Consider the following 19,420-nt stretch of genomic DNA (forward strand, 5'->3'; position numbering starts at 1 on the left):
AAATGAGGTATGTCAAGATTGCACTCGGTTGTGGCGCGGTTCCATCCGAAGGACGCGATCCTATTGGACGCGTAGAGACAGAGCCGCTCGTTAACGTTGCGTCCAGTTACGTAATAAAATTAGCGTGGAACCGTCGCCCTGAAAATGCATAATACGAAAAAAAAAAAAGGTAGACGTAATAATTACCGAGGAACATTCGTCTCGCTGGGAAAAAGGTAATTGCTGAATAAAAAGAAGAGAAAGGAAGGAGGAAAAAAAGAGAGAGGAGCAAAGTATGGTTCAGAGTGCTTAATATCTTTGCACCGTTCCCATGGGTGGGCCTTCGACTTTCCAAAGGTTCTCCAGCGAACGTGGCCTGGATATAAATATTCTTAACGAGGGATGGATGAGAATGAGCGGAACGGGTAACTGGAGTGGCTGGAGAGGGGAAAACGGAATAAGAGCCCGGCGTACACCCGACAGCCAACCATTAGGCCAGCCAAGCGCCGACAGCGAAGCTAGATAAAGCTTGCCCACTATGTTGCATTGATTTACAACTGGTTAATTGATCATTTGCATTCTGTCGGGGATACATTGCGCGGTCACCCGTACAGAAACTAGAACTTCCAAAGGCGATTTTCGCCGTGAATTTCGCCAACACGTTCTCCAATCCCTTTAGCTATAATTACGAGCCCACTGATCAATGGTAGAAAAGGTCAAGAGAGGGACTCAAGATGGATGAATCGTATAATCGATGCTCGTTTTTCATTCGAATAGAATCGAAATCGCTTTCTATTTTGCGATAACGGTTACGTAAGAAACTAGTGGAATTATTACATTCCTCTTACATATTAATAACCTACCTAATATCTTATTTTATCAGTCGGGGATCAGCTACGAAATCTTCTTCACGCGAGGCAGCTACGTAAATTGATTTTCTATGCGTTGCCATATTTTGCAACGTGCCAGACGTGAAATGGGTCAGGCAACGTGGAGAATAGTTTAACTTGAAAGACGGCGTCTGACAGTGCATATCGTTATGTTGCGTGCAAGGTCGGCTTCCATGCAACGCCAGTCAGACTCACAAAATTTTTACCGTGATACTACATCTAATTGCGTAGTTAATATTCAAGTTCGTGTAAATCAAGCTTTTCTTTCGTTCTTAATTCTTTTAATTTATTTTTTAAGGACACACTTCTGGTAGGTCACATACACATACGTGCTAACATTGTGTCGCAACGAATCCAAGTAACAAATTAATCTAAGAAGGTCGGTCGAAATACGTACTCTTTGAACAAAGACCGTATAGATCTCTCAAGATACGATAAAAGAGCCCATAGATTCCTGTATTCGGTTTAGCGGATACGTAAACGAGACACCTTCTGTCCCGCGTGTTACCGGAAAGGATGTATTCTCCTTGATTTACGAATGCAAAAGGACCGATAAATCGACCCTCCTTCCGACACCCTAAACAAAGGTGTTACGTCGTTCCAATGCTTCCCACTTACAAATACGTGCCAGAGACATTTCGGCGGTAATTGATAATCAATAGATAGAGAAAAGACAAACAGAGAAAATAACTGAAGATGAACGAAAAGCTTGTGTTTCGTAAACCGAGTGACGTACGAGTAGTTTGTGACAGTTATCGACAGACAGTAGTTTCACGCTGTTCGTCGATAACAATTTTTGTCACGAGTATATAAATGTTTCAGAACAGCTTTGTATTTACGAGGCAGTCTATGATAAAATAAACGTCACTTGAGAATGGCTTGCAAGTTCGAAGTCTCTGTCAGTAGTATAAGTCGGTATTTGTTCAGACGTAGACGGGAAGAAGCGACAAGAGCACGCGACGTAAGAACGTCAACGTCAAGCCGAAAACTCTCGTCAACAATATCGAAACATACTTGAGAGTTTCCTAACAGGGTGGAGACGCTTTAATGACTGGTGACGTCGGCCCAATGAAGCTCGCTTATTTTCCATGCAACTCGAGTCTCTCAGTGCTCGATCTCCTCTTTGACAAATTATGTAAGTGACATTTTTGCAAAATGTGCGAGAAAACGATGATAAAATGCTATTATTACTAAATCTAGAAGCTTCACAGCGGACATACAATTTCAATAAACGTAAATACTGCATTCTCCGAAATTACATTCTCTCGAAACCGCGAAATCGTTCGATTCGGAATTCGGTTCCCACGGTGGTCTAAATCGAAATACAGTGGCGCACCGAAGGAAGTTTATAAAATAAAGATAGAGAAATATTGGAATTTTAAAAAAGGATTGATTTATGTCAGATAAGTGCGATGAATAAATATAATATATATAACAAAATGGACGACTATTACCAGTATCATAGAAAATGTTTAATACGATAGTTACTAAAAAAAAAAACTTCACAGTGTATCGATTTTAAAACTTTGTTCTGTCCGCCATATACATCTGAAAAATTACAACTGATGAGGCAAACACGCACTGATTGCTTCGAAAAATTAGTCAATTTCCTGGATACTTTGTAGCGCTCCAAATAAAAGGCAATGAGTATTTTCTTTTGAAATCAGACGAACGATGATCAAAAGCTGGTAACTAATTTTTCTTGATTTCGGGCGAAAGCTTGAAAATCAGCAAGTTTGAAACGAACGCAGTCGGAAATAAGCAAATATTAACTTCACAATAATAATAGTCGTATTTGCCGAAATCAATTTCGGTGTTACGTCCAAATACAATTTACTGAAAAACGGTCGAAGCGGAAATTGCATTACTGGCAGTGCAAACTAACGTTTAATTGCGCCGACTGTCATTGTGTAGCCAGGTAAACTGTAGCTATTCAATGCATTTATACTCTGCTGCAATCGGAAATCAATAAGCAAACAGAAACATTGTTTTCGGATCGATTTCCGCTTACAGATAGTCCGTGCGGTTCCGTATGCTCATCAATTAAACGAAATGTTATCGCAGAAAACTAACGAAGGCACCGGCACCAACGTAAACTGAAAAATCCAACTGTAATCCGGAATGTTACAAAAACGGATTTCATTGAAAAAGAAAAAAGTCACAGTTAAAAAGTTGGGCGCAGCTCTATCGTATATACAGTTTTGCTAAAGTATAACACTTGCTATGTTATTGGACTGCAGATGTTTATGCAAATACAGATAAGGCAGATAAACAAGCCTTGAATGAGAAAACGCTTTATTTCCTAAATTTAATAATATGTACTTCTGATATTTTGTATATATATTTTTGCTTATTTATTCTTCTGATAAATGCACGAATATCAGCAGTTCAATCGTGACAATCACAGTGTGTCATCACGGTAATCTAATCTAAATAATGTAATAAAATCTCAGAATGTTAGTGTATAACGCATAAGATATTTCCATAAGTATTGAAATACTTTTGCAAGTCATTAGATATAGGATAACGCGAATCTCGAATAAACTAGAGAGTAGTCAATTTTTTATCATACTCTCAGTAATATCACGTACGATATTATAAATCACGTAAGTAGAACAATCAGTGACGTTCTAATTCACGGATAAACGTAAGAGATCCACGTATTATTTCGTGTTCCAGATTTCAAATACTTATTTCTCTTTGTGGTCGGTTACCAGTTAATAAATCAACGTCATTAAATCTCATTACCGATGGCAGAAGTGCAAAACAAACGATGTTACTTCTCTGCTATATAGGTATGTGTTAAAAATTATTACTATAATTCTGCTTGCCGGAATATATTCACCGCGTTCTATGCTCCGTTACAAATGGGATTTCATCAGGCAACGATAGGAAGAGTGGAATGAGCACGACAGAAATCTTGGGAAGTTATCAGACATCGATTTGGATGCGAAGGGAAAACGAGAATACGTAAAGCCTGGCGATGTTGTTGGGAGGGAAAAAATCGATGAAGCAACCTGAGGCTACATACGTCTCTCTATTTTCTGGGCAATAAATTCCAGTCCTGTATAATCGGGGCTATTAAAAAAGTTAATAGGGAAAGTTTCGCCGGAAGAATTCTAGCAGCGAGAACGAAATTGATTCGCTTCGGTACAGAACAAAACGTAGAGCTCGACTTTTATGCTCGTTTGAAATTTAGACTTGATTGCGACCTGTCTCCAATAACAACTTAGAATTTGGCAACGGGTCAATAAAAATTCAACCCCGGCAACGGTCTGAACAATGGGCTCTTTGCTACGTCAATCGAATAAACTGAATTTCCATTTCCAACTAGTTGACCCGTTGGTTAGTTAATCTTTGCTCGGAGTTGCCGTGCAATCAAAAGTAGACTGCAAGTTTACCGCGCTCCATTTATCTCGTTCCAGTATATATTATTCGTGAAATTCTCAATGCTCAGCCATGAAAAATGAAAGAGGATGCAAAGTCCGATGATGATGAACACTCTGACGTACTCACGTATGCTGTCAGAGCGGTAGAGAGAAATGGCGTTGAAGTAGGGACGAAAGCAACACGGGAACCAGGGTAAATGGATGAGGAGGAAGCAAGGCGAGAAAACAAGATCACGGCGGGTGTCGCCCGGTAAGGGATTTCGACTGCATGCAAGATGGTATAAACTTTCTCGTGTTACAAAAAGTTGCTACGTTAACTTCCTAAGAACTTCATCCTATGAATAGTTTCGAGAGCATGAATCGCTAATGTGCTTGGCTTTCATCCATTCCGCGGTTCTCCCTAGATAAGTGAAAAAAAGAAAAGAGAAAGACGGAAAAAAGATCGAGAGGGAAATGAATTGACGTAATATTAATAGCGATACTTTGTTCCCGCTTCGAATTTCCAAGAGACCCTATAACGTCACGACTCGTTCATATTTATAATACTAATAATTTCACGTCAAAGTTACGTCAACGTGAAAATTCAAACGATAGGTAATATAAAAAGATGATGCAGCGCTCGAGTTGACCTCATTAGCGATGCATATTACACCGCAATAGATAAGCGAAAGAAGAGGCAACTTGCACGCTTCAACGACCAGACCCCTCGATCGTTTCAAAACAAGCCGAAATTCCTCTCGACGAACAAATCAAACTTTGTGATCGATACTTTTACTTTCCATAATCCTAGGCCACGAGATGAATCTCAGCCGCAATATCAAGAAGCAAACATAATGGAAAGATTCGACGTTAGTTTATCGAATGGTCGCTACCTTTGCTTTTGTTATTGCCTATTCGGAGGGGGATTCTTGAAAGAAAAGAGGAGTAAGAGGGGAAACACCGAGAACGAAAGATCGGATGAAAAATAGACGAAGAGAGGAACGAATGAAAGGAGAGTTATCGTCGATGAAGGATAGCAATGGGGCAAACACGGGCTCGCAATTCGGTTCGACTCGACGGAACTGAAAACTCAACTCGGCTCGGCTGAGCTCTCTAGCTGGCTCCAGCTATTGATCGGAGGCCGACCGGGGTCAGAGTAGCAGTGGACTACATCGGTACACCTACGAGTGCACGGTGCTCCACGTGTTGGTATGTGCACTCCTGCACACTGATGTGAGCTTGCACACGGACGGACAGCATCTATCCTCTCTAACCACCGACGCTACGTACGAGCCACCAACGGCGTTGCGACGTCGCTATTTACTTTCCAGTTGTGCCTACTGAAATGCCGTGTAAATGTATATCCAGTTGGCGCTGCTAGGAAACTGTACGCTCTTTTGTTAGAATTCGACCGAGACATTATCTTTTTTTTTAACCCGCTCCTCTTTTTCGCTCGCGTACTTCGTTGCATTTTCTCCGCTAGTATATAGCTTGCCGTATAGTTTAGTCTTTTCTTTTTCTTTGTTCTTAATGGGCGCCCGAAAAAGTTCAAGCATCGAGTGGTTTTATAGAATTTCAAGCTAAAAATAATCGTTTACCAACTCACCTCGTTGGTGTTCCATCGGTGCCTCTGAGTTGGAAAATGTTCAGCTCGTGGCAAGGTCTCCAAATTCTCCGGAAGTTTTATCGGATCTCCATCTAAACAGAACGACAACGAACACGATGAAAAAGCGTTCTCGATAATTCGAGATTTTTAGGTGAGGGTGAAATAGTTGTGAAAATTCAAAGAGATTCAATAATCTAATGGTCTCGGTAATGTACGTAAGTTTTCGATTAATTTTATCATTCGAGTGTTCACTAATCTGATTATTCCCGGTATCACGCGAGTTATCGTAATTCGTGCTCGCATATTTATTTCGACGAAAGCTTAGACGTTTGCATAACATATTATTAGTCATGTTCATATGCAACGGATCGAAGCTGTTATCGATCGTAAGCTAACCCGTGTGTGAGAGCAAGAGAACAATAATTTTAAAAGTAATGCACTTTTCACGTGCATAGTATTACCTCCCCGGGAATTTAAAACGCATAATTTATTCTAAAAGAAAACAAAATGCGGTGTGCCAAGGAGAGTTTTCCCCTTTTCTAATTTTCTGAATAACGCAGTATGTTTTCATTAGATGCTATCAATCTAGAACTATGTTGATAAAAATTACAAGTGAAATATAACGATATCATCACGGTCCCTGGAAAACGAATAAAACAGTTTCTAACTCACGGAGAAGTCGGTGTATCCTCGCTAAACGCAAACTGCTTGACGTTACGAGTTGTTCTAATAAATTACGCGTATTGACGTTTCAAGACATTAAGGAAACGGCTGTTCGTTGGATGAAATATTTCGGTCTACCGCCACAGGTTTGCCTACGATGTTATTGATACCACCGGCAGTGCAGCTGTAGTTCCCCGGGTGTCTGGTAATTTATTGCCGATACCTTCTGCGTATTTTGCATTTTTCTAACATCCAGCATAACGATATGGAAATTGAAAAAAGCAACAATATTTCAAAGCGAGTGCGGAAGCCAGAAGAAGAAGAAGAAAAAAAAATGAAATCATCACCATGGAAGTGTCTAGGATTGCATCGTTCAAGTATCGCGAGGATAATGAAATATTTAAAATAAAAATGCAATCGCAGCATCAAGCTCTTAGCTCCTCGTCGTCGAGTTGTAACGTGTATATGCGACGATCGGAATATATCCTTCTAATCCTCGTAGTACGAAAGAAACGTAAGGACTCACTTGGTGCGAGAGGCGTCGGGTAGGTCGCGTGATAGACGACACGCTGTGGATTCGAATGATTGTAGCCCGCCATTTCCGTGGCGCTCGTCAGAGCGACCGCTTCTTGGATCTTACCGATCGTGGCCGATCGTCATCGTCCTTGAACGTACGCGTAGCGCGATCGTTTTTGTGCTCTCGCAGGCATCCCCAGGCTCCTCGTGAATTTGGACGAGTGTGCGGCTGATATGGCGACTCGACAATGGTCGGTGTTCGCGATTCTAGATCGTGACAAGCTACGGCGGCACTCTTTTTGTCAGGAGAGCTTGCTGCCGGGTTCTAGGATGGAAACACGACTCGCTTGACGTTGTCCTCTACGTGAGGCTCGTGCACGTGGGTGGTGATTCCCCTTAGAACGGCAGGACATATCCCCCAAAGAATCGTGTACGCGAGCCAGGTTGTCCGTTTCAAATAATCCCTATCCTCGGTTCGAAAGTCAATTTAATTTCAGCCCGCTGATCGAAAAGAAATCAAGAGTCACAGAGAGACAATATTATTCACAACGAACGTCGCAGACTTTACTCGACGCGACGTACTCGGATTGATGGACGACACACGTGGAGGCGAACGCGTGGAAATAACACCGCGATAAAGATTTGAATCTTCGCCTTCTTCTCCTTGCTAATATAACTCTTAATTTTGTCTCTCCTTCTCTGTTTGTTTTAAATACTTCTTCGTACTAGTATAAAAACCTGGAGCCCCATTGTATTCTATACTCGCGAATAACCCGGAACAATTCTTTCACAAACCTTCTTTTCTTTCTCTCCTTTTTCGTCCACCCTATCTCCTAGTTAGTTAGTTCTCTGTACCTCTTCGACCTTGCTTCCTTCTTCCTGCTAGAGTCCTCGCCTCTCAAATCAAACACACACTCGTCTCGTTCTCGTTCTTTCTCCAACTCTCCTTCCTCTTTCTTTTTTCTGTTGTGCGTTCCAGGAGCTCTTATTCTTCTTATATCCTAAGTTACAACACTGAACCTGTCCCTATCGGAGGGACAAAATAATGTAAGGGTCACACAGTACAGAGAGAACTTAAAAAGAGATTCGCCCGCAGCTGACGCGTTTTACGATCGCCTTTACCGCGTTCAATCCTTTGCTTCCTCCGTCGTTTCTCTTCCTTGCTTCCCTTTCGTCCTTCCTTCCTTCCTTCCTTCCTTCCTTCCTTTCCTTCCGCCCTTCTTTCCTCTCTATCACTCTTTCTATCTTTCTCGCACGCGCGCCTTTCTCCTGCCGATACCACCAGTGGTAGAGCTTCAGAAAATAGGCCTTCCTTCTATCTCCCTTTCTTTACTCCCTCGCTTATCCTCGCGTGTCCTCTCTCCTATTTCTTCTCCTTTTATCCTTTCTCTCTTTTTTGCGTTATAGGCTTCGTAACGATTCGCTTAGGGGCTGGAAATAGTTACTTTGTCGCTTGCGTTCCGCGTTCGCTTTGTTTGTTCTTTTGTTTTTACAGAGGTCTAAGAAATTTCTTTTTTAGAGTAGGTAAAGAGACTTTTAGGAGACGTGTGTATTTCGTGTTATTTAGTGTTATTTACAAATATGTATGTTTTTGTTTTGTTAATAAAATAGGTTCAAATTAGTCTTTGGCCCCGCGTGTCTGCTCCCGAGCGGCGGGAGCCGCAGAGTGAGCCAACCCGCGACTCTCGACCTCCGTCCATCGCCCCTCTTCTCGTCCTTCCACGACTGTCCCCTACCCCTTTCCTATTCCGCCATTTCATAGCATTCATTCCCCACCATCGAGACCAGTCCGACTATCCAGCCCCAGCCACAGCCCCTGTTCACCGAATCCCTTTTCCTTCTATCTACCTCGACCCCTCTTCAACCACCTCTCTTCAGCTGCACCTTCAATATCCAACCTCCCCACTTTACTCACATTGCCACTACCCCACTTACTTCACCCCACTATGTCACCCCCACCGCCGAACAGCCGCCCTCTTCTACGTGTTCCTGGTCGGCAAGGTGTGGGTGCACACCGAGCCAATTCCACGGAGAACTCGCCGATGCTACCCTCTGGAAAACTCCGGCGGAGTTGTAAATTAAGGATTACCGAGAATGCAAATTAATGCCTAAGCGTACATTTCTCTACCTACTCCTACTGTTCTCGACGCAGGATCATCCTGCACGCTGGAAACACAGAGTGTTGCTCCGTGTCGAGCCATGATAATCGATTGTTATCCAACCTCCTGCGGCATTTACAACGCCATGCAGGATAATTCCTATATGAGCGTTTAAAGACTCCCTTTTCGTTCGTGCTTTTCCAGATCGTGCAAGCTTTTTCCCTCGTAGGATTTACACGGCTTTGGCTTTTGCCCCGGGAACGCTCGAGAACCGCTCGCGGTGCAAGCTATCCCGGGATAGGGTGAAAAAGAAAAGAATAGACGAATACTGGCGGCTGCGAGAAGCAACTTTCCTATTTTCCTGCGTGTCTTTTTGTTTCTCTCGTTTCCTTCCTTTTTTCTTTTTAATTAGCCGAGCCAGTTTAACTGGGACAAGCGAGGAAACGTTTCGCCCGAATTCGACGATAAATCGGCTTTACGCCGTGGAAATCAAGAAGCGAGGGAAAAGAAGGAAAGGGAGGGATAAAAAAAAGAGAAAGAAAAAGAAAAAAGGATAGTGCACGCTGTTTCCAGCGTGGTCTGCGAGAAATAGGCTAGGACAGAAGGGGCAAGACTTTAAAAATGCAAAATTGCAGTGATTCAGCATTTATCGAACACCTGACATTCTACCCACTGCCAATGGGGAAGTTTCCTCGAGGTGCCATCAATATTTGCGCTCGACGTAGGAACTTCCAAGCGAAGGCAAAAAGAGAGAAAAAAGTACGGTTCCCAATCGAACGTGTTACCAGTTAACAAATCGAGAACAGTTGAAAATGAAAAAAGAGAAATGTAAAAGAACGAACCCCCGGGAGAGGGAAAAAAAGAAGGGAGGAGAAAAATGTTGAGCAGATTTGCCCGTTTGGGCACATACAGACGCAGCTCCCTAATCTCTCCTCGTCCCCCTTTACCAACCCCCTAAACCATATTCCACTCACAACCTACGACTCGTCGTAGGTTATAGCCGACTGCCTTCGCGCCTACACACGTATTTTCCACACGTACAATGACAGCCGTACCTTTGCAGAGACTTGCAAGCTAGGCTATATAGAGCTATAAGCAGGGCATGACACAGCATACATCGGATTCTCGCAGAAAGTTCGCGTCGAATTTTAATGGAAGTGCTGCCATCTCCTAGTGACCCCTGCAAGTGGGCTTCCTATAGATATCGGCGAGAAAAAAGACAAAAAAAATGAAAGAAGGGGTGAAAAGAGAGCAGAAGAGAGCAGACGGGGAAGGCTTGAAATCACTCGGGCGTCGGGCCCCAGTCCCTCTATCGCGAATCTGATTAATGGATGGATTCATGGGCACGAATTTATATGGATTTAAGCGGCACTTTCACGCACACAACTGCCCCCAAACTGTGTACGTGTGAATTTACGTTTATAACCCGTTAGATCTGAATTAGGCTGTTGGAAACGTGTATGGTCTGTTTACACAGATACACGTGTGGAGCATGTGCAGTGGAGCACCGGACGGCTGGCACTCGCAACTCGCTGGAGTCGTACATTTTCTCGCATAAGCTCGTAATTTATCCAGAAACTGGTAATTGAGCGGATCTCGTAACGAGGGACATAACGAAATGAAATAACTCTGCGATATCTGTGGACAGCTTCATCCTCGACCAACCCCTTTGTTCGCGGTGTCGACTTATAAACAGACGTGTTTATTATTTTACGATAAATCCACAGGCTTACGTTTTTCGTCCTCGATAACGATGTCATTCTGTTAACGGGATGAAAATGTTCTCCCTTTCGTCACATTCTTCTTTCTTTCCACCTACTACCGAATGTTTCGTCACGCGATGAAACAATCCGGCGTGGATCTACACGTGCTCGAACTTTCGACCTATGTGTCTACGTGTCTGTATCACGTAGCGAGGAATAATGGGAAAGCAGGAGATCAAAGGAAATAGAAACCGTGGCTTATTTTTAGAGAAGCACGAGGCCAAAAGTGGAACGCATAAGGTGCATGATTGCCGAGCTTGCGACCAACGTATGGCCAGGGATGATCGCTATTGTCTCCTACAGCTGGACCGCCAACTAATTTTTGGTATCGCGCCGAGTTTACTCGTATGCTCCATAATTTCTGACTAGCCATCGAAATGGAACGTTACACATAACTGTATTCGTTTACGACAGATTTATCGTTTTGGCTATAGAAGAACGTGGAATAACCGCCGCTTTGAGAATTGCATTCACATTCCGATAGAGAAGGTGCTCTTCACGGAGAGGGAGCACACGGACAACAGTTATAAATCATCGAGTTTCCTAATAGCTTTCAGTAAAATAAATAAAAATAATTAAATCTGTTAGAAATCCACGGCATGGAGGTAACATTGCGAGGATCAATATATCGCACGAATTTTAAATTGCACGTCATTTAGGTCAGCACGCAAAGCTGAAAGGGCTAATAACCCAAAGGTCTCCTCGTGTGTTAAATGCGATATAAATAGAGCTGTCGCCCGCTCATCCCCCCGTCGCTGTGTGTAACGACCTTAAAGAATGAAAAAGTAATTTGAATTAAAAAGCATAATGCACCCCTATTATGAGTTTTTTCGCCAACGCTAAATTACCAAAATTCGATTAAAACAATTTCAGAAAATATACAACCGAGGGCACGTTTCATTCCATAATCGATACAACCGATCGGCCACAAAAATCTCGATGCAAGTTGCACGAAGGCAAAAACGTTCCTGAAAACAATCAAAGAACAGGACGAAATAAGAAGATCGCAGAAAAGGAAAAGTTTGGATTTCCCGGAAGGAAGCAACCAAGAATACAAATGGAAACGAAGGAATAAGTTGAAAGATCAAGGTAACAATCGCGGAAAAAGAGAGCAGAGTCGGGGGAAAATAAAAAAAAAATAGCAACGGAAGAAATTAGAAAAGAGGGTAGAAAAGAAAGAGAAAGGGGGTTCGGTCTCGTAGATTTCACAAGCGCAAACGGGGCAGGCGCGAGACGATCAATTACGTAACCCGATAAAAGTAGGTCACGTGTCAAAGTGCGGAGCCATCCCCAAGGTGTCCAACTTTTTGGTATAAGCTCGTAAATTACCAGTCAGCTAGCTGCTGCTACCCCCACGGCTTTAAATAGAACGTTGGCAGAGGCTCCTGTCCAACTATCTCTCCCTTTCCCCTCTCTTTCACCGACTGTGTTCCTCTCCCTCGGTCATCCTTCAATTCCATGCTTTCTCTTTTTCACTTCGCCTTACAGGCTCCCCTTCGTCCCTCGTGGCCTTTATCCCTCTTGTTCCTTTATCACGTAGATCGCCTCTCCGTTTCGTCGAACACGAGGCAAAGTTAGCCGGACACGTAAGTCGCCGGTCGTTAGTCGGCGACGACGATAGCTCTTCGAGCCACCAAGAGAAGGAAACAAGAGAAACGAGAGAAAGGTTGGGAGAATGAGAGTCTTTGAGAATGAGTGAGAGAGAGAGAGAGAGGGGAGTGAGATAGAAGAGAGAAAGGGAGGGAGGGAAAAAGACAGAGGAGAAAGGAGAGGGAAAAAGAAAATTCCTGTGTACCTATTCCAGTGCGGGCCAAACAGAGATGGACAGAGAATAGAACGAGAACGTCTCTTTATGTGTGCAAGTATTCCCGTGCAGACCAGGCGAAGTAAAAGAGGGAAAGAGAGAGCGAAAAAGAGAGAGAGAGAGAGAGAGAGAGAGCGTGACGGCAGGAAAGCTAAGACAATCAATAAGATCGCCGGGTCCGAAGGAGCTCGTGCTCGGATTCGTCGAGTTGCTTCGGTACTTCTTGCCAGGGACCACGAGACTCGCGTTTAACAACTAAGTCGTAGCCTATAGTCGTTAAACGCAACGTCCCGAATTAGGATCCCCTCGAGAAAATGAACGAGGAAGGAACGAAGACGGACAGCATGAGAAACAGCAAGGCAAAAAGGAAAACACGTAGGAAGACTAAAGGTACCGGGAGGATAGAGAATTGGAAAGGTCACCAGCGGGATTTCGTGGAAGAAAAGACGAATAGAAAAGATAGACGAGAGACAGACAGATGGAAAAGAAGGATTGGTACCTACACCTCGAGGGGTCGATACCTACTCCAGTCAGCAGGAATCGGATAGGTCAGGATAGTCGAGGATAGGCTAGAAGAGACGTTGATATAAGGCATATATGTGTACAGGAGAGCCAACCAGCAACGCCTTGTTCGGGGGATGCATTCCGGCGTTTGCACGAGGATAGTAATTTCTAGATACGAACCACTAAATTTCGACGATCAGACGTCGTCTACCAACAGAGAAATTACGATCCGAGATCCTCGCGATTGCTTGGCTAGTTCGACCTTCGAACACAGGAACGAAATCCCGGGGAAAATCGATAAAGGGGGAAGAAATAGTGGAAAGACCTTTTGCTCGAGGGAACAAAAATCGTAAGGTCGCCCTACCCCTACGTAAATGAAGCAAAAGTATGGAGAGGTGACAGAATCGCCGCTCTGGCGGATATTACCGGAACTACGAATTATCCCCAGCGGAGTTTACCCGCGAGAGTGCAGTTCTTTCGGGGGGGTTGTTTCAATGGAGGGTGGCAAACTCAAGTTCTACAATGTTCACACTGGACTGTGACACCAGTCGATAAGGAAGACAGCCTGTTTAGCAATGGTTTCCGGGAAGGAGATAGAATTCCTCCTCCTAACAGAAATTGCATATAGTTGTTGCTTCGGGAAGACGATTAAAATCATAGGTATAGAGCTGGCTGATTGGACTTAATGCGATCACCTAAAGGTCTTATTTAAAATTCAAGCTTATATACCGCTTATTATACAACAGAATGTGTTCGATAAGTTAGCGTAAGGCAAACAGTGGACACGTATGGAAGTCTGAATCTACTTTGCAGACGTAACTCGTCGATAGCCACTTTCGCTCGATAAAAAATTTCAAGGAAACTTACGCCTAAGCCACTTAGAAGAAAGTTTATGTCAGAGTCTAAAACTATAATGAAGCCGCGATTACATGGAAACTCGCGTCGATATCGACTTTCATGGAACTGTTTCTATTTATTTCTCATTTATCTGGTTCTCTTCTCGCGTCGAAGGCGAAAGAACGCTTTGTTTTATATTGGATATTTTACAAAAAAGATCGCGACAACGGTATATATGCGCGACGTTGAAACGTTTCAAAAAAGCATCGAATCGTGAAATTCCAGCGAGTCGAGAAGAGGGTGGTTTCAAGATCGAAACGGTCGTCCTACTTTCAGTAAAAGCATTATACAGACCTACATACATGCGTGGATTCGAAGCAAAACATTTTTTCAACCACCCTATCCACCACGCCGGCACCGTGTAACTAGAAAATGAAAATAGCTCCTCGTATATTTCATCGAGCCATCTAAACCTCTCTCATATTTTTCGCACCAGAAATATTTAAATTATTTCCCCTTACAGGCTCGTAGCATATTACCCGCGTTTTCCAACAATTTATATCCTGTTTATAGTTATCGTCTGTTACTAATCAGCCTGCTGACTCATGCACAAATACGCATCATGGAAAATGTTTCGAGACGAATTGAACACGAGTACGTATATTTCTGTCACGCTACGTGTACATACTGTATTTCAACGACTGTGTGTAACTGGGACTGCATATGCATACCGCGTGCATATATTCAATTCTGGAAACGTGGAACAAGCAAGTCACTTCAGGGAGCGATAAAAAGGGGCAGCTTTTGACGACGAAAGAATGGAACACGTGACGTCGAAGTTCAGGATGAAAAAAAGAGAAGAGAAGAGAAGAGGAAGAAGGAGAGAGAAGAAAAATTATACGACCGTGATAGCGCGGCTCTCGTAAGCCGGATAAAAAAAAAAAGTTTCAAAGAGGTCTCGGAAATGGATCTTTTTTTCTCAAAAGTTTAACCAGATTCCTGCTCCGAGTAACTCAACCTTGGCGTAATAAAAACAGCAAGATCTTTGGTCTAAACTCCGCTTGAAATACGACCGAATCGCGAAATGAAAAAAAAAATAACATAACTTTCAATGTAATTAAATATCGTTTTATTTCGGCGAGCGCGCGAGATATTTTCAGACCTGACAAGTAGTTAAATATATGCATACAATTCGTTAGAGAACGATATACAAACACTTAACACGCTCCACCCCCCATTGTGATGTTAAAAATTCATTAAGACGAGCTTCGAGTAATTGTTTCTCCTCTGTCGTAGAAGTTAATATAAACTATGTATAATTCATGCGGGCTTAAATAGTTTTGATTCCCGGCGAAATTTGATCGATGAGCTTCGTTTAAAATTTAAATGCGGGTCTTAAAGGGGAAGAATTAAAGAGCCCGCTCGTCCTATGAAGCTCGATGGTGTTCTGCACAAAATGCAGAATATTTTTCACCGTAACGTGTTCTCTTCGTTTATTGAAACGAGACGAGTAACCAAAGGAACGCTGAAATAATAAAGCGGTTCGTGGAAAAAATAGAGGCTCGCACGCATCAAACGACGCATTCTTGGTACACAATGCTATTTTATAACGTTAACGTAATACATCTAACATTGTACTTCGTGTTCTGAAATGCATCAAACTTTCGCTTTGTTTTATCTCTTTAATTAATCTACCAATACATAAAGCGAGGCACATCGTCACGAGATCTCCAATTTGCTAGAAAACTTTTATTAGAGTGCTTTATCGTGTTGCGAAAAGCTGTGCCACGCTGGTAACATTCTTTTAGGCCATAGCATTTCCTAATATCGGCAAAGAGAGCGGAAAAGAGTCGCGAACAGTCGTTCAAAGGATAATAAAACAAAAAATTATCGTTTCGCGAATACGTGCCTCCATTTATCGAACTTGTTCCCTTGCACAAAGAAACGGTTCGTTGAATGGAAACACTGTGCGTTCTATTTTCTCTCGAATCAACGCACTTTCGCCCGACTATTGCACGTCGATCGACTATAACCAAAATCGCGATTACCTCGTAGCCTTTTCCATCAATCGACGAATAAAACGATTGATGGCACGAGCACCGTTCCAATCGCAAGCAGGAACATAAAGCCATAACTTCATAAACGTTTGTCATCGAGTGGAAACTGACGATCGTAACAGCATAGAATAGTAGCGATGAAATCGTTTCCTCTTTCAGTGCATAAACAGCAAAGTAAATTATTACCTTCTAAGAAGTATGGCCGATAGGGGAATAAATAATTCACGGGAGGATCGGCTGGTCTGTCAAAGGTAAAAGGAAGTAATGGCGGAAGTACTTACCGGAGATGGGATCCGCGCCATCGAGTTTCCTGTCTAAGGAGACGTTCTCGTGAGCGGCTTCCTTGCTCGTCCTTGGACGACATCCAGAGTTCGATTCACCAGTACCGATCCCTTCTTGGCTCTTGTGATCATTCCTAAGATGATCGTTTCTCTCGTTCGCTTTGGAACCTCCGCTACCAACCACGACCTTTGTCGATGCTTTGCTACCGATTGCCCCGGAATTTCCATTCAGGTTCCCGTTAATGTTGATGTTGTTACCGTTCGCGGATGAATGATTGTCAGCCTGGTGAAAAATGTTCGATGTCTTCTGTGGAAGCTTGTTGTTACATCGCAAGAACTTTTCTAGTCATCACAATAAAACATTTACAAACCAACATATACTCGATGCAATAAAAAAAAAAAAGAAAGGAGGAACAAAATCCAGCTAATTCTAATACAGCTACGTGAGAAGAAATCGGCTTAGTTGCTTCGAGATTTCCGGTACAAGTTCCTATATACCTAGGTGAGGAACATTACCCGACAGGAAAATCCAAGTTGACTCGGTCCAACTATAAAACGAATTAATCGACTCACCGTGGTGGTCATGCAGGTCGAGGAGGATGAGCGCACGACGACGATACGATTCTGATTGTGATCATTGGAGGCAATCGTGGACACAGCAGCGTGATTGGCGAGCCCATGGGTCTCGTGAGCGTTATTGGATCCAGCATTGGAATTGGTGTTACTAGTAGCAACGTTACTACCGAGGGAAGTTTGTCTGATCACCAGAACACTGCCAGCCGGCTCCAATACCACTACTTGCCTCATCCTCACCGTCCTCTTTTAAGTCTTTCTTGCTGTTACTGACGAAGAAGGAGAACGTGCACAGGTTGCACGAAAGCTTCCTCGAAAGCGATCCTCCTTCTTCGGCTGATCCAAGTATCCGACGGGAAATGCGTTCTCCAGCCTCCACCCCTAGGTTCTTAAAGCTCCAGCGCGATTGCTACCACCTGCTCCTCCTGTACACACGTACACCAAGATACTCGATATTAAAGCTGTCGTCTTAAAGGATGATCCTACCTTCCATCCTATTCCATGTCACGGCCTTCTCACTCCCTTATGAACGTGTCATTCGAGCGTGCATCACCGTGGCTTCTTTCGCAAGGCAAATCGATGAGATTATTTCGCTAGCCGCCTCTATCTACCTTTGACGATCGCTTTTCACGCGCCGTTTTACTAAAGTATGAGTAGTAACGCTTAACGCGAGTACCAACGCTCGATTTTAAATCCCTTGCCTTCGACGACTTGTAAACAGACGATGTTACAAACTCCAAGATTTCCATATGGATTTCCCTATCTACTCTATCTTTTCAGATGAACATTTCAAAATGCTTCTACGTATTGGAAATAGATTATGCTAATGTCAAAACTCTTACGTCGACGATTATTTTGTATTTCATCGATCAAAATGTACCAACGGTGGAGAATAGTAAAAATGCTGAGAGTAGGAAATATATTAATGGCCAGTTATCACGGCGGATTTCGTGGACTCGTGATAGATTGCTTGCAAAAATAAGAAATGAATATACACGAGCTCAAAGATTTGAAACCGTTCCAAATAACATCGCGATATTAAGTTCTTGGATCGGAAGCACGCGAGGGTGTTGCGTGTATCCAAAATCACGTCTGGAGAAACTGTATCTTCCGAAATTCGTCTTCCTTTATACGAAGAATTTCATTTCTTTCGTTTATCGGATCGTGACCGATTCATTTACTGCTATTCCGTTCTACATTCTTGAATAATCATACGACCAGGTATAGATCTATACGGATCCGTGTAAGTACCGACAATTCTATTTTTTTACGACTTCATAGCTAGCTGGCTTTGCAAAGTTGATTCTAGTTGGCAGCCATTATCGTACGTACGATTCTTGGCAGCCATTATCATAGATTTAGCCAGTAAAATTGAGTCAAAGTCTTCCGAAAAACGAATTCCATCATAGAGATGAGAGACTTGAAATTATTTGAATAGGGGTAGAAACGTTGCCAGTTTTTTGATGAAATCCGAAACACAACATCCTCCAACTGATTGCCTTTCTTCCATAGCTATTCGTGTATTCTGAATAGAATTAAATATCGAGTTCCAATTTTTAACAAATCTTTCAAATTCAAATTTAAATTTTTAATAGTCCTTTCGGTTGATATATTCGATTCACGTGCGAATTTTCAAGTTTGCGACAATTTTTCCCAATTTTTCAAGTATACAAGCGTCCAAAGGTTTTCCCTCGAGCTCATCGAACTTTAAATTTTCCACAAATTTTCCTATATGATCGTATATTTTTTTAACATCGCAAATACGACCATGTAAATAAAAATGACAGCTATGTTAATGTCCTACGATTAAAAGCACGCGACTTCGCCTGTTTAGCATTGCACGACTGTGACAACATGTTCGAGTGTCCTACATTTGTAGATTCACCGATCGATAGTGAGCTTTGTGTGTTTCGTATTCTAACCCGAACATCCCCTAATAACAGCGATTAGCTCGAACATACTTCCGATTGTTTCGTCGAGGGATAGTCGATAAGAAGTTTCGAAATCTCTGTGCACTTCCTGTCGATGGAACATCGGTCCCCTTAAACGAGAATCCAGGGAAAAAGACGATAATTCACAAAGGAGCCCCATCTACTCGGAATTTCGTCATCCTCCACGCCCTTTCAGCTCGTCCTCATCCCCTGGTATACTTTGACTTTGCCACTCGCCTCGACGACAGTTACTCTCCCTTTGACGAAAACAAACTTAATTTCCGGCCTGCAGTAACATTCGCGAAAATCGATTTCCACGTTCGAATCGTAGCTAAACGCTTCTACAATTCCACGATACTTTGTACGTTACTTAGATCCGTGGAATTAAGGTGGAATCGAACGAGAATTAACTATAGACGGTAATCATCGGTTCGCGAGCTAAACTATGTACGAAACAATGCGAGATCCGATCGTACTCTCAGCGAAATTTCCCTTCTCACTCGAAAGTCCATAACGACTAAGTACTCGAGAGAAGAGACTTGTCTACTC

The 19,420-nt window shown here is 42.8% G+C and overlaps 1 protein-coding gene across 6 annotated transcripts in view; it reads right to left on the reverse strand.

The window, feature by feature from the left end:
* Window positions 1-19,420, reverse strand: part of LOC126922520 (calmodulin-binding transcription activator 2) — a 40,456-nt gene that overhangs the window by 13,472 nt on the left and 7,564 nt on the right. For 5 of the 6 annotated variants that reach the window (XM_050735153.1, XM_050735151.1, XM_050735149.1 and 2 more), the window contains 3 exons: window positions 16,941-17,365; window positions 16,368-16,650; window positions 5,844-5,935 (listed from right to left, as the gene is read on the reverse strand). In XM_050735153.1, coding sequence (XP_050591110.1) covers window positions 5,844-5,935; window positions 16,368-16,650; window positions 16,941-17,174 — 609 coding nt within the window. In that variant the 5' untranslated portion in view covers window positions 17,175-17,365. Of the gene's footprint in view, window positions 1-5,843; window positions 5,936-7,032; window positions 8,721-16,367; window positions 16,651-16,940; window positions 17,366-19,420 lie in introns of those variants that run through there. The other variant, XM_050735154.1, reaches the window with a different exon arrangement.

This window comes from Bombus affinis, chromosome 12 (genome assembly GCF_024516045.1).
Source record: "Bombus affinis isolate iyBomAffi1 chromosome 12, iyBomAffi1.2, whole genome shotgun sequence".
NCBI classification, from domain to species: domain Eukaryota; kingdom Metazoa; phylum Arthropoda; class Insecta; order Hymenoptera; family Apidae; genus Bombus; species Bombus affinis.